The 22,869-nt window shown below is 39.7% G+C and overlaps 1 protein-coding gene across 1 annotated transcript; it reads left to right on the forward strand.

Annotated features, from left to right (window-relative positions):
• The first annotated feature begins 1,367 nt into the window (after positions 1–1,367).
• Positions 1,368–22,428, forward strand: LOC113894797 (alcohol dehydrogenase class 4 mu/sigma chain-like). Its single transcript, XM_027545436.1, is given in 11 exon segments — positions 1,368–1,383; positions 3,364–3,464; positions 4,338–4,388; positions 4,390–4,477; positions 5,093–5,180; positions 5,273–5,489; positions 10,626–10,899; positions 12,834–12,899; positions 12,902–12,955; positions 15,600–15,738; positions 22,233–22,428. Coding segments are annotated over 11 exon segments (1,290 nt in total).
• Positions 22,429–22,869: the final 441 nt, after the last annotated feature.

The raw sequence follows: 22,869 nt of genomic DNA on the forward strand, positions 1-22,869 counted from the left end.
GAATCTAACTACAAAATAGAAACCGACTCATAGACATGGAGAACAGACTTGTGATTGCTGACTGGGACAGAGGTTGGGGATCGATGCGGGAGACAGGAGTTAGCAGACGTAAGTACTACATATAGGATGGATAAACAAGGTCCTTCTAGTTCATAATCCTGAATTAGGTATGTAGATTTTAAGGTGGACCTACAACATTTAATATATTACACTGAGAGAGGTATCTGTGGGCAAAGCTTATGTCAGGTTTTTAAAAGAAAATTTTGCTCATATTTGTTGTCTAAAAGTATATTTCACAATCTGAACAGCTTTGTAGACTTGGAAAACCTGCCCTACTGCCTGATTCCACAAGAGTAAAATCTGCTTTGTGTAAAATAAATTTACTTGGAGGTGAATGTGCCAGTGCACTCCCAAATAGTGTAAAAAATAAAATCCATCCTGGGTATTCTCCTATCAATAGTCAGTAAATCTCAAGGATTCCAGAACCATTGTATCTTATTTTCAGAAAAAGTCCCTCAAAGTAGTTAAACAACTACTTCAGAAGAGTGAAACACTTGCCAAGTAAATGAAAACCCTTAACATTTGAGAGCCGGATACAGGCTGGACTTCAGTTCCCTTTCTCCTCTGCACTGTATGACTTTGTGCTGTACACAACTTTACAACTGTACAAGACAGCTGTGTGTAATGGTGATTTGGGTTCAGTCCATAATCTGTCCACATGCAGAGCTAACAAATTTTACATATCTTTTATTCCCTCAAATATCTAGAAACCATAGTTACCCATACCCATGTTCTATATATCCTTGACTCCTCTTTTCTAATTTTGACCTTCTATTCCAATCTTTTACATTTTCTTGGCCTTGTTTTCATTTATGTTTAATTACATGTTTTCCACAAACTACATCAAGTCTCTGTGTTGTGAAGTATTAATAGAACATCAATAAATACATACACACACATCCCTAAAATCAGCTGTGCCTTGCAGAGCAGCTAAAGAAGCACACAATCCATTTTTACTGAGTTATGTTGAGCTAAACTAACCTTATATATTTTTATATCCCCAGAAATAAGATGGATAAAAAACTTTCAGTCATCTTCAATAGGATTGACTATCTTGTCTTTGTTAGAGCTCTGCTCATGGTTTGATCATTACAGGTTACCATATTTCTTTTCAAAACTTGACTGCCAAGGGTGAGGCTTATGGCTCATTGGAAGTCTGGAAGACATGAGTCATATCACTCAAGGCAGAACTTTTGAGCCAGACCATTTATCTGAGGGCACAAGACGCTGTTATTTACAGCAGACTGAGCTAAACAACAGGCAGAAAAAGTCTGTTTACTGAAATACAGCGCAAAAAGAAAGACAAAATGGGCACTGCTGGGAAATTAAGCAGAACATTTCTGTATCCTCATGATCTAATAATGTGGGTCTGGTTGTTAGAACTTGAATATCTTAACATAATTAAATACTTGGGGATATTTCTTGGGGAATTAAATGCCTGTTAAGCGAGCATACCCTGGGGGATGAGGGAGAGCAAAGGGTTAGGATTTCAGAGAATGCCAGTAGAAATAGGATAAAACAGCATATGGGAGCTTTTTCAATAAGAAAAATGGAAAAATGTGGCTTCTATTGACATTATTAATAACTGAATTTCAGGATAGCTGGGCAATTGTTCTGGTAAGCAAAATGTTTCCATAAATTGACTTTCAATGGCACATACTGCTATTTACTACTTCTTGAGACACAAAATGTTCATTCGTAGATGTTTCCAGCATGACTTTTTTCTGTCATTCTCAAGCACAAAAACTCCTCAATGCTCCACGTACTTTATAGTTTGACTTTAAATCTCAACTATTAATCCAGCAGGAATTAGTGTGGGATTGTGATGTGAAATTTCTAGCATCAAGATTGGACCACATTGCACTGTGACCCTTTTCATACTGTTCATGGGGTCATCGCTGCAGACGGTGACTGCAGCCATGAAATTAAAAGACACTTGCTCCTTAGAAGAAAAGCTACAACACACCTAGACAGTGTATTAAAAAGCAGAGACATTACTTGCTGGCAGAGGTGGAAAAGATAGAAGGCAGATGGAGAAGGGGATGACAGAGGATGAGGTGGTTGGCTGGCATCACTGACTCAGTGGACATGAGTTTGAGCAGGCTCCAGGAGATGGTGAAGGACAGTGCTGCAGTCCATGGGCTCACAAAGAGTCAGACAAGACTGAGTGACTGAACAATGACAACAAAGAGGACAGGAATAAAACAATAGAGTCAGCAACACTGTGACCCATGACATTTGCCTCAGAGAGGCAGAGGGTGAATGTTAAAATCACTGATGGCTTTCAGTGTCCCAACTGTTTCCAGCATATCATTTCTCAAAATCTCTTGTAAAAGAGCCATGTAACTCTCCATCTAAAGCAGGTCTTAGAAATGGTGTATTAGTTGACAAGTAAGATGAAAGACAACTGATAACTCATTTGGTGTCTGAACAAATGAATTAAAATATTTTATAGGATTCCTAAGCAGACTTGAGGATGCCAAGTCAAGAAAACAATCTCTCTCTCTCCCCTTCTCTGATTTCAGTTATGTCAGCAAAATTCTTTAATTAAATAACTACCAAAACCAGTTGAACAGCTGAAGGCTCTTCACTGAGACGCTCCATCCTTTAATTTCCACTTCTGTGAGGGGAGAAGCCTGGTGGGCTGATGTCCATGGGGTCGCACAGAGTCAGACACGACTGAAGCAACTTAGTAGCAGCAGCAGCAGCAGAGATAAGAAGCTTTACCTCACCTATCTAGACCCATAAGATGCAAGAACTGGGCTGGGTACAAAGAGGGATTAGGAGGTGCAAAGACACAGTCATCCAGGAATTCGCAGTCTATACCCATCATGATGTTCATGGTTTCCTTCATCTCTAAACAAGCTAATTTTCTAATAACCTCACCATTGCTACATGATTACACAGCTATTAAATACTGGCTTAGATTCTTGAAGATATAGCAACAACATTTTCTCTTTTATAAATCTGCCCTTGTAATGAGTGATACACAGGTGACATTTTGTTACTTTGAAATGGTAGTAAAAGAACCTAGTTTAGTAAAGTATTACGTGAGCACAGGCAGAGAAAAAGCTAAGGGCCGGAAAGGGTGTACCTCAGAATCTGATCCAGCCCTGCTTACCATGTGCTCTGTGATCACGATCCAGTTGTTAGTGTCTCTGGGCTGCTCTCCTCGTATATCACAGGTGTACATAAGATGATCTCTAAAGATTACAAAGTGATCTGTTCAGATTCGTATCGTTCAGAGGGTCTGTAACTGCAAAGACAAAGTTGGAGCCTGTTTATAACTCTCACCAATTTCTTAGGTTATTAAATGTAAAGTGGCTCTGCTATGGGAACAGAAGAAACCCTTTTCCACTGAGATACAAGTTGTTCCGCCAAAGGCAAAAGAAGTCCGTATTAAGGTAATCACCTGAGAGTGCATATAAGCCTGAAATTCTATCACCCCTACTTTGAGTATATCATTATTGTGAGGTGGGATCCTTAAATAAGGAAATGTTTCCCAATTTTCAGTTATTAATTCTCATTCTGTTTTTTTTTTAATTGATAAGGCCATAGTGGGTATAAAATTAATGACTTAGTTATTGATTTTTAAAAACAAGTCTACTAATCTGCTCTATATAACTTTTATTTGTTGAATTTTTATTGACACTGATAAAAACGGTTAATCATTATCACTAATGACTATTTTTAAAATCTTCTGGGTATCAAATAACATTGAGATTACTTTTCACAAAGAATAAGGAACTCATTTGTGCCTGGAGAAATGACAGCTTCCTGGAACATTCCCCCCACTCCTTTGGACAGAGCCTAACCATTGTTTTGATCACCAGGTTATTGAATAGTCATTGCTGCCATCTTTCTTTGACCATCTCTTGTTATCTGAGCACTGTGGTAACATACAATTTTGCTCACTTCTCTTCTGCAAACCATTCCCATTCCCTCTGTCTTTCATCAAGAGGAGGAACTAACTGTAAAAATCTACTTTTGTGCCTGGTAACAAACTGCATTCTAGTTCCCTCACAGGAGCATCAGTTTACTTCAAAAAGACTGAGATTCAAAAATACAGCCAGAGGCAGCAGTACTATAAATTCCTTAAAGAGAGAGATTTTGGTTTGATGGTTGATCCTGAGCTCAGAATTTGAGAATCAACACTATTATATTGGGCAGTCATCCAGCATAAACAATTATAGTCTTTTCAAGAAAGAGATAAATGTCTTCCCAACTGTAAAACAACCCCTTTGCTGGTTGGTGAATGTTCTTATCTTTGAACCCAGATGTTGGCAATGGGAATCTGTCAAACAGATGACCATGTGATAAAAGGGAGCAACAGTGTCTAAGTTTTCAGTGATTGGGGGACATGAAGCCACTGGGGTTGTAGACAGCATTGGAGAAGGAGTCACTACAGTGAAACCAGGTGTGCAAATGTCGAGCCACAAGTCTGAGATAAGTAGGGTTGTCTATCCTATCAAAGGAAATAGTGCAAACTAGGAATTATTAGAGGAGCCTTAATGAATTGAGGAGGATAAAAGAACACAAGGAAAATGGGTTGTATAGAGTGAAATTTAATTTGGCAAAGTCTCAAACTTTAGCAAACAAATTTGGTGTGCTTATAAACTTTAGAATACAGGCATACCTTTTTTTATTGCACTTGGCTTTATTATGCTTCTAAGAAAGTGCATTTTTTTTAACAAATTGAAAGTTTGAGGCAACCCTGCCTCAATCAAGTCTATCAGTGCCATTTTTCCAATAGCAAAATTTTAAATTAAGATATATACACTGCTATTTTACACAATGCTATGGCATACTTAACAGACTACAGGATAGTATAAGCATGATTTTTTTTATGCACTGGGAAACCAAAAAATTGTGTGACTCACTTTACAACAATGGTCTAGAACTGAACCTGTGATATCTCCAAGGCATGCCTCTACTCTTAGGCTTCTTGCATGTGGCATGGGCTCAATTCACATTCGTCTATTTTATCCTTTAACATTAATGACCAACACATTATATCATGTTTTCTCTCTAGATGACAAAGTCATCCCCCACTTTCTGCCTCAGTGTAGAGAATGCAATGCTTGTCGCAACCCAGATGGCAACCCTGGTATAAGGACAGAGTAGGTTTCAGTCACTTTTCTCTAATGCCATTTAATTGTTCCTGTGCTAATTTTTGAATTGAATTAATGTGAGTATTTGACATATCAAACAGCATCACTGGTCATGGAGTCCTGGCTGATGGCAGCACCAGATTTACATGCAAGGGCGAGCCAGTCTATCACTTCTTGAGCACCAGTACATTCATTGAGTTCACGGCGGTGGATGAACCTTCCATCGCTAAGAGTGATGATGCAGCTCCTCCTGAGAAAGTCTGTTTAACTGGATGTGGATTTTCCACTGGATACAGGGCCACTATTAAGATTGGCAAGGTAAGAAGCAGGGTGGGCTAGTTCCTATTTTATTTTTTAAATGATTTTTTTTATTTAGGAAAACTGAAATTTTTAAAAAAAAAACAAAACTGTTGAAAGCATCTCCTATGCAGGCTGTTTCTACACAATGCCAAATCAACTGGAAGAAAATGAAAAATTCAGATTCAAAATTTTATTTCTGAATAAGAGAAAATAAAATCTCTAGATTTAATTTTGTTTCTTCTGTATTTCCTTCAGATTTTTTTCTAAAATTTAGATTCACATCTAAAATTAATCTTTTTTCACAAAATAACTATTAATGCTAGTGTGTTAACTTGCTAGGGCTGTTGTAGCAAACCACCGAAGACTGGGTGGCTTAAACAACAGAAACTTATTGTCTCACATTCTGGAAACTAGGAACCCCAAATCAAAGTACTGGCAGGACTGGTTTCTTCTAAGGGCTGTGAATGAAATATCTGTTCCAGGTCTCTCTCCTTGGCCATCTTCTCCCAATGTCTCCTCATATCACCTTCCTTTTATGCCAGTCTTTTTATCCAAATTTTCCCTTTTTATAAGGAAATCAATCATACTGGATTAGAACCCACCTAATTACTTTATTTTAAAGTTTATTACTTCTGCAAAAACCCTATCTCCAAATGAGATCACATTCTGAGGTACTGGGAGTTAAGACTTCAACATATGAATAAGTAGTTAGGCGGAGGGACAAAATGCAACCTCTAATGGCTAGCATATATAGTATGAAAATGTGAAAGCTTAAGAGTGATTATTTGGACTCAACTTATGTCAGAGAAACTGAGGAGCCTCTTGATGAAAGTGAAAGAGGAGAGTGAAAAAGCTGGCTTAAAACTCAGCATTCAAAAAACTAAGATCATGGCATCTGGGCCCATCACTTCATGGCAAATAGACAGGGAAGCAATGGAAACAGTGACAGACTTTTATTTTCTTGGGCTCCAAAATCACTGCAGTTGCTGACTACAGCCATGAAACTAAAAGACACTTGCTTCTTGGAAGAAAAGCTATGACCAACCTGCTGCTGCTGCTAAGTCGCTTTAGTCGTGTCCGACTCTGTGCGACCCCAGAGACGGCAGCCCACCAGGCTCCCACGTCCCTGGGATTCTCCAGGCAAGAGTACTGGAGTGGGGTGCCATTGCCTTCTCCAATGCATGAAAGTGAAAAGTGAAAGGGAAGGCGCTCAGTCGTGTCCGACTCTTAGCGACCCCATGGACTGCAGCCTACCAGGCTCCTCCGTCCATGGGATCTTCCAGGCAAGAGTACTGGAGTGGGGTGCCATTGCCTTCTCCGATGACCAACCTAGACAGCATATTAAAAAGCAGAGACATCACTTTACCTACAAAGGTCCATCTATAGAGTCAAAGCTATGGTTTTTCCAGTAGTCATGTATGGATGTGGACCATAAAGAAGGCTGAGTCCTGAAGAATTGATGCTTTTGAACTGTGGTGTTGGAGAAGACTCTTGAGAGTCCCTTGGACTGCAAGGAGATCAAACCAGTCAATTTTAAAGGAAATCAGTCCTGAATATTCATTAGAAGGACTGACGCTGAAGCTGAAGCTCCAGTACTTTGGCCACTTGATGCAAAGAACTAACTCACTGGAAAAGACCCTGAAGCTGGGAAAGGTTGAAGACAGGAGGAGAAGAAGATGACAGAGGATGAGATGGTTGGAAGGCATGACCAACTCAATGGACAGGAGTTTGAGCAGGCTCCAGGAGTTGGTGATGGGCAGGGAAGCCCGGCATGCTGCAGTGCCTGGGGTCACGAAGAGTCAGACACAACTGAGCAACTAAACTGACTCTCTATGTCACTCTTAATAAATAGAAGAAGTGGGTAAAATAACACAAAATTCATAAACTAAACCATTCCCACAAACAATCGCATATGTGGTGGTCTCATCCAACTCCAAAGTCTAAAAAATGGTCCATATATTAGTTGAGTTGAAATTTCTATCTCCAGTACTCTCTCTGAACCCCAAATTCTTTCATCCAATGCCATACCTGACATCTCCCTTTGAGGATCTCACAGGTATCTCAAACTGAGTATGTATCAAATGGAATTCTTAATTTTCTTCCTCCCTATCACCCAGACATATTTATGCCCACTCTAATTTTCTTCATCCTCGATCTTCCCTCTCCATCACCTTATATACAATCCAGCAGCAAGTCCTGCTAACTTTACCTACAAGGTATATTTTAAATCTTTGCACTTTCTTCATCATATCTTCACTGGATGCAATGGCCTTCCTTTTATTGTTTTCATTACTCCTCTGGACAATCTCCAGTAAGTCTCCATTTACAAATCAGAGTAATTTTATAAAACATAAATTGGTCTGCATTACATTTTTTTAAATTTTATTTTATTTTTAAACTTTACAATATTGTATTAGTTTTGCCAAATATCGAAATGGATCCGCCACAGGTATACATGTGTTCCCCATCCTGAACCCTCCTCCCTCCTCCCTCCCCATACCATCCCTCTGGGTCATCCCAGTGCACCAGCCCCAAGCATCCAGTATCGTGCATCGAACCTGGACTGGCAACTCGTTTCATACATGATATTATACATGTTTCAATGCCATTCTCCCAAATCTTCCCACCCTTTTGTTAAAAATCCTTCAATAGCTCCCATTCTTGGAACAATCTCATCTAACCCACTATGATCCACTCACACTTGCCTCTCATGAGATCTGTAAGCCTGCTGAGCTGTCCCTGTCTTGCATGAAAATATTTACACGAAGTATTCTAATTGTCTGGAATGCTCATCTACTGAGCCCTTATGTGGCTGCTTCATTAACATTATTCTCAATTTAAAGATCACCTGCTGGGAAAAGATACAATACTGGAAGAAACAGGAAAGTGAAAGTGTTAGCTGCTCAGTCTTGCCTGACTCTTTGTGATCCCATGGACTGTAGACTGCCAGGCTCCTCTGTCCATGGGATTCTCCTGGCAAGAATACTGGATGGCCATTCCTGGGTGGCCATTCCTGGGTAGCCATTCCTGTCTCCAGGGGGTTCTTCCTGAGCCAGAAATTGAACCCAGGTCTCCTGCATTGCAGGCAAATTCTTTATCACTGAGCCACCAGGGAAGAAACAGAAAGACTACCAATTTAGATTTGCATCCTAGTAAAATATAATCTAAAAATTAAGGAGAAATAAATGGTTTCTCAAAAAAAAAAATCATCTGCTTGCTCAAAGAAGTTCTTTATTTCTTTCTATCTACTCCATCTAAGCAGGAATCTCTTTCTGTTATTCAAGGTAACATGACTGCTTCATTAATAGTATGGTCCCAAATCTCAAGTTCTCATACCTCTTCTTTTCGTTAGCCCACAAGCTCCAGAAAGGTGTGGGCCAAGTCTCTGTTCACTGCACTGCTTAGCAAGGAGCCTGGACATAGTAATGACTCAATAAATAATAATTGGGGGAAAAAAGAGATGTATGAATGAATAAAGGAAAGGGATGTCCAAATATGTGGAAGACTAAAAAGGTGAGGAGTTTGTGGAAAATATACATATGGCTGTTGAAACAGATTTATTCCAAGAAAGAGATGAGAGAAGGGATGTTGGATATAGTTTAAATTAGTATTCTACTTTTTTACTGTGCTAGTAAAACTACTAGAGAAATTACGAGAAAAGGCAGAACATGCCCAGTTTAGTTTCTGACCACAAAGAAGTCATCAATAAAATGTGTTGTGTGGATGAGTGAATGATGAATGATATTTGAGAGAATGGCCACATGGATTTCAAAGCTCCAAGTTCAGGAACTGAACCGAGAGCTTGGGAGGCCACAGATGAAATTACAGCTCATGGAGAGTGCGTATGGCACCTCTGTACCCACATGCTGCTGCTGCTAAGTCGCTTCAGTTGTGACCGACTCTGTGCGACCACAGAGACAGCAGCCCACCAGGCTCCCCTGTCCCTGGGATTCTCCAGGCAAGAACACTGGAGTGGATTGCCATTTCCTTCTCCAATGCATGAAAGTGAAAAGTGAAAGTGAAGTTGCTCAGTCGTGTCTGACTCTTCTTGACCCCATGGACTGCAGCCCACCAGGCTCCTCCATCCATGGGATTATCCAGGCAAGAGTACTGGAGTTGGGTGCCATCGTCTTACCCACATAAATCTCTGCTTATAAGTTTAGACATTTCAAAACACATGCATATATAGATACAGGTCTTTCTGTTTTCAGGTTTCCTTGCTCGCTGCTGTGTAATAGGATTAAGAGTGTTCTAGCAGGAAGATGCGGAGAAGGCAATGGCACCCCACTCCAGTACTCTTGCCTAGAAAATCCCATGGATGGAAGAGCCTGGTAGGCTATAGTCCATGGGGTTGCTAAGAGTCGGACACAACTGAGCGGCTTCACTTTCACTTTTCACTTTTCTGCATTGGAGAAGGAAATGGCAACCCACTCCAGTGTTCTTGCCTGGAGAATCCCAGGGATGGGGGAGCCTGGTAGGCTACTGTCTATGGGGTCACACAGAGTCGGACACGACTGAAGTGACTTAGCATAGCATAGCAGGAAGATGACTTTTGGCTAGAATCTTCTTTAATATAGCATGAAGTAAAAGTGTTAGTTGCTCAGTCACATCTGACTCTTTGCAACCCAGGGACTATGTGCTGGTTGCATAGTCCACTGGAATTCTCCAGGCAACAATACTGAAATCAGTAGCCATTCCCTTCTCCAAGAGATCTTCCCAACCCAGGGATTGAACCTGGGTCTCCTGCATGACGGGCAGATTCTTTACCATATGAGCCACAAGGGAAACCCTAATAATACATAGTACAGGGTACAAATCCCCCAACTGATTTAACTATATTTTCTTTCTGAAGCTATGCATGGATCGATAATCTATTGCAACATGGAGGTTCAACTTTGATGAAAAATAATTTATTTACAAAAGACTCAGTTATGATCACTAAGAACATGCTGGTTAAACCAAATCTAAAACAAATTTGGCATGGGTTTGTGCTGTTTCTGGTTCTCTTTGTGGCACTGTCACGAGAATGAGTCATTCGGTCCTAGTAACTCATCAAAGTGATCTTCTGAATTTCATATTCTAAGATTGGAGATACTTTGCAGGTTCTACCTTTTTACCCTAGGTCTAGCATTTACACGACTTGTCTCCCCACAGGTCACCCCTAGCTCAACGTGTGTGGTCTTTGGCCTGGGAGGAGTTGGCCTTTCGGTCATCATGGGCTGTAATTCAGCTGGTGCATCCAGGATCGTTGGGGCTGACCTCAACAAAGACAAATTTGAAAAGGCCATGGCTGTAGGAGCCACTGAGTGCATCAGCCCCAAGGACTTCACCAAGCCCATCAGTGAGGTGCTGTCAGAAATGACAGGTGACACTACAGGCTGCAGTTTTGAAGTTATTGGGCATCTTGAAACTATGGTAAGAGCCATGATACGGGAGCCACACAATACACAAGCTACCTTGATTGCACAAAGGTAAACTCATTTTCCATAGCTTTACTAATAGTAACTACCTATTAGGCAAAATACCTGGTAATCATGAAGCAGTTGTGCCTGAAGCCACACAAAAGCCTACATGCAGGTCTACCTGTAAAGTTAAGTATCACATCATACCACTCTCCTGTGACCACACTGCGAGGGAGTCAACCATCAGGGAAAATTGTTCAAGTATTACTCTGCTTTGTATATATGGCATTTTTTTTTTTTTTTTGAACAATGATTATATCTCTTGAACTTTTGTAAGCCAAATAGCCTAAAGTGACTCTCTGGGGAAAGAGCAGGAGCAAAGGGCATGGGTAGAGGGGCTATTCCAAATTTGGCCATCTTCCCTCAAAACCATGGTGTAGCCAATTTCTCACTGTATACCTGACCTTTGCCTTCTCTTATCTGCTGCTGCTGCTGCTAAGTCACTTCAGTGGTGTCCAACTCTGTGCGACCCCATAGATGGCAGCCTACCAGGCTCCCTGGTCCCTGGGATTCTCCAGGCAAGAACACTGGAGTGGGTTGCCATTTCCTTCTCCAATGCATGAAAGTGGAAAGTGAAAGTGAAGTTGCTCAGTCATGTCCGACTCTTCTTGACCCCATGGACTGCAGCCCACCAGGCTCCTTCATCCATGGGATTATCCAGGCAAGAGTACTGGAGTGGGTTGCCATTGCCTGCTCCGTCTCTTATCTGAATTCTCTCAAAATAGAAGCCTTCAATTCTCTAAAATACGCCTCCCTTGTGGCAGTCAGCAGCACCAGACTTCTGCTTAGATCTGAGGTCAGAAGATCTAAGCAGATCTTCTTAGATCTGCTTAGATTGGTGGGCATAAAAATATGCCCACCAATACTAGCACTAAATCAGGGTAGGGGGATTATCTTTTGTATCATTATGACCACAGTCTCGTTTTAGATCACTTCATATCCATTCTTGGAAGAAAGACTTTTCAGGGAAGATATGATGAGAAAACAGACTTCTCATTGTCAACAGAGTTAAAGCCGCACTCTCAGGCCAGAGGCTCTGTTGTTCCTACCTTCAAAAATGCATCCCTTCCACAGTAAGAAGGGAGAACTGCAATATGGGACAATATGGGACACAGTCAATTCTGCTCCAATTGAGCAGTAGACTAAAATTGCTCTAATACTTTTGGTACCTTAGGAATAAGTAGTCTTTACCACTGTTGTTATTCCCCTTCCCTGGTGTCACTTAGAATTATTACATAGCAACAAATACCATGTTTATACAGTCAATATGCAATATTGGATATTGTTAGGGTCTGTTGATTTCCAGATGATACTTTAATGAACATGTATCTCTAATAAATAATATCTATTGCTACAACCTATCAAGTATTCAGAAAAACCATTAACGAATAGTTAATGGGTGGATGACCAGCAAATGTGGGATTAGTCTCAGAGATGCAACCGAGAAAGGGATTTCTTTGTCCTACATTTTAACATTTGATTTCATTTTCATATTAAAGTTTAATAAAAGAAAACTGGGTCAATTGATTCAGTATAGGTAATTTGATTTAGTTTAGTTCAAATGGCTTTCTAAACCTTCTCAGTGGTGATATTGTTCTGAAAATATAGGAAATTTCCCCCTGCATTTTGGTCCATGGTAAACTGAAAATGCCATGAACACTGACCACATTCTACTTTCTGCCTTAAAAGTCAAATGTATGAACAAGTTTAAGTTGTGACTAAAATTGTGTTGAGAATTTTTTAAAATAAGCATAAAGCAAAAGGCATGTGGGCCTAATTTTACTTCATGACTTGGAAAATAAATCAACTATTAGAACCAGAATGTACATAGGGTATTTCTGAGTCTATAACATGAGATGAGACACATTCTCCTTCATTCTACACTTGGATTGATGCCTTTGCATCTGCAGCATGAACTAAGTGGTCAGTGTGGTGGCAGGGGCTCCTCCATCAGCCAAGATGCTCACGTCCACCCAGTGCTGCTCTTCACTGGACACATGTGGAAAGGGTGCATTTTTGAAGGTAAGAACGACAGAGCCTCTGGCCTGAGAGTGTGGCTTTAACTCTGTTGACAATGAGAAGTCTGTTTTCTCATCATATCTTCCCTGAAAAGTCTTTCTTCCAAGAATGGTTATGAAGTGATCTAAAAAGAGACTGTGGCCATATGATACAAAAGATAATCCCCCTACCTTGATTTAGTGCTAGTATTGGTGGGCATATTTTTAGTATTAGCATCCGCAACTCAAGTTCTCCTAAGGCCCGAATGAGAGGCTCCAGCACTCCCTATTGGGATGGTTTTATGGAACAGAAATTTCTGATTTAATCTATTATTTTCAACATACATGAGAATGTGTATGAAAAATAGAATTTATTTGATTCACTAAATAGCATCAACAGAAAGTTCTGGATCTAAACCCAAAATAAAAGGGATTGTCCTATTTTATGGGGATGATTGAAATTAACACCAGAAAGACTGACACAGACAATGGTCAACTCAGTCCTGGTCTTAAATGAACTATCAGTAGGATTTGATATAGCTGATGGCTCCCTTTTTCTCAAACACTCTTTTCACCTCACTTCTAGATATTACTTTGTTGTTGCTGCTATTGTTCTTCCTCCTCCTCTTCTTTCTCCTTTATTCCTCCTCCTCTTCCTTCCTCATTGGTCACTTCTTCCAGGAATCTTTGCTGGGTTCCCGTACATCCCTAAGATTCTAACTTTGGTGTGTCCTAAGGTTCAGCGCTCAGTCCTCTTCTCATTATTTACACTTCCTTCCAAGGTGATTTTCTGTGGTCTCAAGACTTTAAATACACTCTACCCATAACACTTAAGTTTATGTCTTCAGCCTAGACCTGAAGATACAAAGGTTGCCTACCTGGCACGTCCACTTGGACAGTTGATAGACATGTGAACTTTACCTGCCCCAAACCACTCCTGCCTCCCAGCCGTCCCATCTCAATAAATGATGACTCCATCATTCCTGTTAATCAGGCCTCAAACCCTGGGTTATGCTCTTTCTCTCATACCATGACTATTTCAGCAAAGCCTGTTGTCTATGCCTTCAAAGTATACCCAGGATTTGATCATTTCTCACCAGCACCATCACTCGTCCAAGTCACCATCACCTCTTCCTGCGTGACATCAATGACTTAAATGGTCTGCCTGCTTTTGCCCTTTGTCTCCTAGAGTATTCCCTACAGAGCAGCCAGAGAGTGAGACTATTAAAAGGGAAATCCGATCAGGTCACCCTTCTCCCATGTCTTCTTCTAATGTCTTCTCTAATGTCTTTCTTTCTCACTCAGAATAAACTCTCAAACATGCAATGGCCGAAAGGCCCCCTATGATCCGGCCCTCTGACCCCAGCTGCTACTACTGCTCTTGCTCTTTTCTTGCCACACTGGCCTCCTCACTGTTCTCATTGGCCAACACTTCACCTCAACACCTTTATAATGACTCTGCCTTCTCCCTGAACTACTTTACCCCAAGATTTCTGGATAGTTCCTGTCCTTTATGTTTTTGTTCAGATGTTACCCTATCAGACTGGCCTTCCCTAAGCTTTGAAAAATCACATTCCCTCCCCACCTGCCTAGCCTCGGCCTCTGCACAACCTACTGCTCCTACTCTGTTTTTCTCCTTCGGTCTTGTCATTGATGATGTGCTCTGCAATATTTGTTTACTGTCAGTCTCCCTGGACTAAAGGGAGAGGATTCTTAGGCTTCCTGTTCTTCCTGAGATTAGGGACAGGGCATTTTGACCCCCATCATGTTCCCATCTCTGAAATGGTACCTGGTACTTAAAGTGAAAGTGTTGGTCACTCAGTCATGTCCAACTCTTTGCAAACCCATGGACTGTAGCCCACCAGGCTTCTCTGTCCATGGGATTCTCCAGGGAAGAATACTGGAGTGGGTTGCCATTTTCTTCTCCAGGTTATCTTCCCAACCAAGGGATTGAACCCACGTCTCCTATATTGCAGGTGGATTCTTTACCATCTGAGCCATCAGGGAAGCCACCTGGTACTTAGCATATACTCAAAAGACATTCAGTTAATATGTGAATTCTACTTCTAACTCATCAATAATCCATAATATCCCCACGTCACACAAATAGTCAAAGTGAGGAAGCTCAACTTATATCTCTTATTGTTTATTTCTCAAGTAGTCTTATTTTCTCTAAAGAGCCCTCTCTGAAGAATCTCATCTGTACCAACCAGCCTCTCTTTTTTTGTGTCCCAGGTACTGTGGAAAGAGAAAAGGCTTGGGCTCACACTGACCATAGTCTGTGTCTCTGGCGACCCTGACAAGAACTATAGCAGCCAGGTACTGAGTGGGCTCAAGAGAAAATAAGAGAAAAGGAAGTGGAACCGAGAACATTGAACTGGAGACAATTCTTCCTGTAAAGTAGTTTTTCTGCAAAAGGAGAAGAGATATGGGGTAGCTAGAAGATGTGGGGGCAAGAAAGGTTTTCCATGGGGTTTCTGCATTTGTTTCTTAAGAAGGGAGAAATGCAGTTCCATTGTGTGCTGCTGAGAATAGCATCACCCAGGGTAGAGGTAACAGGGCAAGAGAGAGAAGGAACAAATAGAAGATAAAAAAATATAAAAATCATTTAGTAAAGTCTGAAGCGACTCAGCAGCAGCAGCAAAGAGAACACATGAGCTTGTTTACAGGTTGGAAAAGCAGAAATTATGTTCCAAACCTAGTGACTGATTTCCTGGAAAAGAAATTTGACCTGGACAAATTGATAACACATGATTTACCTTTTAGAAAAATCAATGAAAGATTTGAACTGCTTAACTCAGGACAAAGGTACCTTCTTTTTTATGGTTATTTTGTCTTCTCCCCATAGGCTACTTTTTAAATTTAATATTTATAAATGTATGTTTCCTTCATATTTTATATTATTTTATGTAGCAAGATTGATATAGACTTACAAAAAGAATAAGTCTTCTTCTTAGACTTATTGTGTCATTGTCCTATAAAACCAATTTTTAAAACCTCTGATTTTTTAATAGTAGATTGATTTCATCTTAGGTATTTTTATTTCATCACAAACCCCCTCACTTCTTCAAGTATTGCCACAAAATTTCCTTACTTTATAGTTTTTAAAGTGCTTTTAAAAGTGTGTTTTCTTCTGATCCTTGAAGATTAGGTTTTGTTTGCTTACTTGTTTTTTTAACTTTTGATTCCCTTCACCTATTTCTACCACCCCATAATCCTGCTTATGGCAACCACTAATCTGTTCTCTGTATCTATGAAGTTGTTGTTATTTTAGATTCCACATACAAGTGAGATCATATAGCATTTGTCTTGGACTGACTCGTTTCACTTAGCATAATGCCCTTGAGGCCATCCGTTTTGTTGCAAATGGCAAAATTTCATTCTTTTATGACTAAATATTCCATTATACACACACACACACTTCATTCATTCATCCATTCATGGACACAGGTTGTTTCCACATCTTGGCTATTGTAAACAGTGCTGCAGTGAACAGGGGCATGCTTGCTCTCATTTTGCACAGTTATTACCTTAGTTAAATTCAGTCCTGACATTTTGAGGTTCTAGGTGACAGAAGGTCTGTGTTGTGTAATGGTGACCTGGACCTTCCCTTTTTATACTTTCTCTGCTGTGACCATGGATCTGTTTCATAAATACAAGCAGAAGCACAAGATTGAAGACAGATATATATATATGAAGATATATAGTCTTCATGAAATAAACATTCAGTGTCTTATGAGCACCTGGGAATTATCTGGGTTCTTAGGTCAGCAATATTAACATTTTTAACTTACATGTTCTAAAGCCAAAATTACATATTTTAAGATTGTATATATGTAATATATAACATACATATAAGTACATATATAATATATATCAAGTACATATACATATATATATACTTGGATTTTTATGTTGGAATAAAGACTTTTTAAAAGAATTTTACACAGTAGATTTAGACATAAAGATATGACACATGCATTTCCTACACTAATATTAATTTTATGGATAGCCTTTAACACGTAACCATTTTTTTTTTGGATTCAAATGTAAATATTTTTAAAAAGCACTTGTTCCAAGATAAGTTGAATTAGGTTTTGAAAACAGCTCATTGCATAATGTAAGTTACTTGATTAGGAAAGAAATAGTGAAAGGGAGGATACAAGGGAGGAGTGCATTTTAAATGATTAAGAATCATTTTATAACTAGATGAAACTGAAAAGCATAGTATAAGAGACTTGTCAGCATACATGAATATTTCAGGAAAATATGTCTTTTTATAATACTATTTCCAAATTGGGAAAGGAGTATGTCAAGGCTGTATATTGTCACTCTGCTTATTTAACCTATATGCAGAGTACATCATGAGAAATGCTGGGCTGGATGAAGCACAAGCTGGAATCAGGATTGCCGGGAGAAATATCAATAACCTCAGATATGCAGATGACACCACCTTTATGGCAGAAAGTGAAGAACTAAAGAGCTTTTTGATGAAAGTGAAAGAGGAGAGTGAAAAAGTTGGCTTAAAACTCAACATTCAGAAAACTCAGATCATGGCATCTGGTCCCATCACTTCATAGCAAATAGATGGGGCAACAGTGGAAACAATGACAGACTTTATTTTGGGGGGCTCCAAAATCATTGCAGATGGTGACTGCAGCCATGAAATTAAAAGACGCTTACTCATTGGAAGGAAAGTTATGACCAACTGAGACAGCATTTTAAAAAGCAGAGATATTACTTTGCCAACAAAGGTCCATATACTCAAAGTTATGGTTTTTCCAGTAGTCACGTGTGGATGTGAGAGTTGGACTATAAAGAAAGCTGAGTGTCAAAGAATTGATACTTTTGAACTGTGGTGTTGTAGAAGACTCTTGAGAGTCCCTTGGACTGCAAGGAGATCAAACCAGTCCATCCTATAGGAAATCAGTCCTTAATATTCATTGGAAGGACTGATGCTGAAGCTCCAGTACTTTGGTGACCTGATGCGAAGAACTGACTCCTTGGAAAAGACCCTGATGCTGGGAAAGATTGGAGGCAGGAGGAGAAGGGGACAACAGAGGATGAGTTGGTTGGCTGGCATCACTGACTCAATGGACATGAGTTTGAGTAAACTCTGGGAGTTGGTGATAAACAGGGAGGCCTGGCATGCTGCAGTCCATGGGGTTACAAAGAATCGGACAACTAAGCGACTGAACTGATAATACTATTAAACATACAAGTTCAGCTACAATCACAGTGTAATATATATATTACATATATATCCTAATAGTAATTTCAATAAGGCAGTCCCTATGTCCTGATTTGCTTAGTAATGACTCCATTTAACAAAATAATGTTTTTAATTGTATACATCTGTACTGGCATAGCTTGCTATATCTATTTACATTTTTGCTGTCTAGTTGCTAAGTCATGTCCAACTCTTTGTGACCCCATGGCCCACCAGGCTTCTCTGTCCATGTCTCCAGGCAAGAATGAGTTGCCGTTTCCTTCTCCAGGGGATCTTCTTGACCCAGGGATTGAACTCACATCTCCTGTATTGCAGGTGGATTCTTTACCTCTGAGGCACTGGGGAAGCCCTGTATCTATATACACAATATACTTAAAATTCTTAATAAAATGTAAAGATTTTATAAAATGTTTTGTGGTGATTTTTTAAGAGGGTAGTTCTATTTATTATAAAACTTTTATTCTCTAAGGGTAAAGCATTAAGACATCTACATGAAACATGTGAAATACTTTGTAAGAAAAGTAAGTAATGTGGGTACAATAGAAATTGGAGGTTTCAATATAAGGTTGCAATACAGCTTGTACATTCCTGCCTTGGAAGATTGCAAAAAGTCTAGGTACTTAAGAGTATTTACTTTTACATGATGAGTATTTCCCAATGGAAAGTGGCTTGAACCCAAGGGGTAAAATTTCTTTCCTTTGCGTTATTGATCTACACTTAATCTAGGTTTGAAAAACAAAGCAAACAAAAACAGCAGAAATAGCTAAAAAGGCATATTAAATTCCTTTGTGAAGTACCTTCATCATCAACTGTTTAGCAACGGCAATTCTCAAAGCACTTATAGTTACAATTTATTAGAAAATATATACATATACAAGCAATACACACACACACTCTCTCTCTACCTAAGAATCATTCAGAGACTTCCCTCATCCATTAGCAACATCTACAGTTACAACCCAAACACCTAATGAAGGAAAACTGATCCCCAAAAGCATTTTTAACCAGAAAAATACATAAAGTATATTAATGTTTATGACCCTTACCTCAAATTTTGAGAAAACTTGTTACACAAGGATATCTAAAGTTATATACAAGTATAATTACATCAGAAGAAATGAATCTAAAAAGGAATAAACATTTATCTCTCTCAGACCAGCTTTTTAAATGAACTCCACTTTATGCCTAGAGTTTCTTATAAATTTTATTTTTTAAAATGTTGTATATGTCACAATTTTATATTTTTAGTGCTTATTATGAAACTTTGTGAAATCGTTTCTTACTTCTGAGCTCGCCATGGCCAAACAGAAAAACCTTCTTCAGTCTTCGCAGGGAAACCTGCCTATGAGCAGTTTTTCATATCACAGAAAATGCTGGTCCTAAGGAGAAATCCGGAGAAGGCAATGGCACCCCACTCCAGCACTCTTGCCGGGAAAATCCCATGGACGGAGGAGCCTGGTGGGCTTCAGTCCATGGGGTTGTGAAGAGTCAGACACGACTGAGTGACTTCACTTTCACTTTTCACTTTCCTGCATTGGAGAAGGAAATGGCAATCCACTCCAGTGTTCTTGCCTGGAGAATCCCAGGGACAGCGGAGCCTGGTGGGCTGCCATCTATGGGGTCGCACAGAATCGGACACGACTGAAGCGACTTAGCAGCAGCAGCAGCAAGGAGAGATCAGGAAACTCATAGTTTTTATGTATTTTTCATTTCTAATCAACAAAGCCATGAAGCAGTATCAAAATGAGTCCTTGGCTGTTAAATCAGAGGATTAAAGAAATAGCTATAAGAATGTTAAATAAACATCCAACTTCTTGTTTAAAAAATAATCTACAATTTTATCTACTTAAATCATGAATGAAAGGTATGAATTTATTATGCAATTTTTCTTTTCATTTCAACCACATACCAGGCAATGAGTTAGGTAAACACGTAGCTCATGGTGGTGAGTAAAACAGATGTAGCCTCTGCCCTCACAGAGCATAGAGTGTAGCAAGACACCCACTTAATAAGAAAGTAAATAAACATACAAATATATCACTTAAACACATGATGTGTTAAGTAGGGCAGTGACTAAAGCACTGTGTTAGAGAAAAAAAATGGAAGGAAGGAATCTTCCAACTTTCTATAACGTGTCTTAGAAGGCCATTCTGAGAAGGTGCAATTTAAGCTCACATCTGATGAGCTGGAATAGGCCCCATGAAGAGAGGGGCAGAATTCTCCCAGTTGGAGGAACCACATATCCAAAGGCCAGTAATCTGGAAAAGTTGACCATCTCCTACTGGGAACTTAGAACAGGTTAGAATGGCCTCAAAACATTAATAATATTCTAAATGCTGATTCCTTATGAAGACTTTTATATATTTATCTCAATAGTCAGCTTTTATATGCACTTGTCCAGAAAAGAACGTGCTTTAGTTATTACCAAGATTAACATCAAATGATTTTTATTTAGAAGAAGAAAATGGCTATGCTGCTGCTGCTGCTAAGTCGCTTCAGTCGTGTCTGACTCTTCGCGACCCCATGGACTGCAGCCTATCAGGCTCCTCCATCCATGAGATTTTCCAGGCAAGAGTACTGGAGTGGGTTGCCATTGCCTTCTCCAGAAAATGGCTGTAGATGGATAGATATAGCTTTCCCAGGAATAATACTCTTTCCCCCATGACCTTAACTCCAACCTACAAAATTCTTCCCATCAGCATTTTCTTTATTTCTCACTCCTCTCTGTATCAAAAAGTTTTTCTATTCCTCTGTAACAATTAGCTGACTGAGGCCTCATAAACTAGCTTGCCATATTCACCTCCTTCATGGATATCTATTTTATTCATCTTCTTGTTTCTGACTCCCTCATAGAACTGGATTCCCTTCACCAATCAGCCTTAGATTCCTGTAATTCTTTCCACCACTCTTCTGACATTGCCAGTCACCCAATAGGCTACAGAAAAGTGAAGTATGTCTTTTCTGTGAGAATTCAACCCACTATACATGCAAAGTTTTAGAAGATACTGTGCTAAAATTTTTTTCTTGAAACAGTGCCTAGTAAAACATTCTATGCCCAATGAACACTACGCAGACATTACTGACTGATTCAACAATTAAGTTGAGAGGATTATATATTTCTGGCTGTGTCAAGTGTCCAACTACATACATCATCATGCTAGTCAAAGAATTAAAGTAGCAACTACTCTTTCAAGTAGTCAAATATTTAATTGCAAATTTGGATTTATTTTTCTCTCCTGTAAATGAATAAGACTAATTTAAAAGTCAAGTCAACATTTTAATTAGAAAAGCTTTTTGGATTTGCAATTGCACATTTGGAGAAAAATTCTTTTAGCTTGTTTAGCATTTTATGTTTCAATGCAAATTTTGTCAAAGAACCAAATCTTTCACAATGACCTGGAATGCCTCAAATATAGTATGCTTCATTCAGCATAGCCTTGTGTAAAACAAACTTTCCTACCAAAAACCCATGAAGTACAAATACTGTACTATGACTGTAGATTACACAGGTTTAGTCAAAAGCATGATGTGGTAACCTGATTCAGAAGGTCTGGGTTTGAAACTCAGTACCTGTTTCCTGAGGTCCCACCTAGCTCTAACTTTCAAAAGCTGTAATAGGAATGATGGCTCTTGGTTTCTCTTTACTTTGGAAAAGATGACTGAAGAACACCTTCTCAGGAATGAAGGGAGCTAAAGCAATCTTAAAGGAGATCAGTCCTGGGTGTTCATTGGAAGGACTGATGCTGAGGCCAAAACTCCAATACTTTGGCCACCTCATGTGAAGAGTTGACTCATTGGAAAAGACTCTGATGCTGGGAGGGATTAGGGGCAGGAGGAGAAGGGGACGACAGAGGATGAGATGGCTGGATGGCATCATCGACTTGATGCACATGAGTTTGGGTGAACTCTGTGAGTTGGTGATGGACAGGGAGGCCTGGCATGCTGCGATTCACGGGGTTGCAAAGAGTCAGGCACGACTGAGGGACTTAACTGAACTGAAAGCACTTTCAGCTTATTTTTGCAAAATAGGGGACACATGCTAGTGAATTAATCGTGGCATCTGAAAATCCAGGAAACCACTGAAGGTTCTGGGGAACACTTGGCTGAATCTGAAAGAAATTCTTGAGTTTGATCAAGGAGAAAATAACTTGCAGCAGGGGCAGGAAAGAGGGGGAAGTGGGGTAGAGAAAGAGAGAATACAGTTTTCTCATCAGGAGCTCAGCCCTGGCACTACCAAGAGGCCCTATTTCACCTCTACCTGCTTCTAGAAGCTTTCTAGAAGAATTCTAGAATTCTAGAATTCTAGCCTAATCTGGGCTGTTGTCCCTTTGAAACAAATTATCATCATAACATGTCATTTTGTAAGAATGCCAATTTCTCCAAATTCTACAGTTCATCTTGTGTGAAGGATATTAATATCTATCTTTTTCTTTTCGTTGCTTTGAATATCTCAGTTCATCCAAATGATTTCCTCTAATTATAGTCGGAGTAAAAATGAAGAAACTGGGTAACTTCCCTACACTGGATGTATATTTCAGAGGCTCAACTGGCCCCCAGCCACTAGACTTAGGACTTTCACAGAAGAGATCAAGCACGCTCCTTTGGTGTCAGTGCAGCAGGCAATGCTTGTAGGAACAGCAACAGGCCCTGAAAGAAAACACCTAGCCATCCCCAGAAGTCTCCACACCACACTTAGGAGGCCTCCCACA

Source organism: Bos indicus x Bos taurus, chromosome 6 (genome assembly GCF_003369695.1).
Source record: "Bos indicus x Bos taurus breed Angus x Brahman F1 hybrid chromosome 6, Bos_hybrid_MaternalHap_v2.0, whole genome shotgun sequence".
Lineage (NCBI taxonomy): Eukaryota > Metazoa > Chordata > Mammalia > Artiodactyla > Bovidae > Bos > Bos indicus x Bos taurus.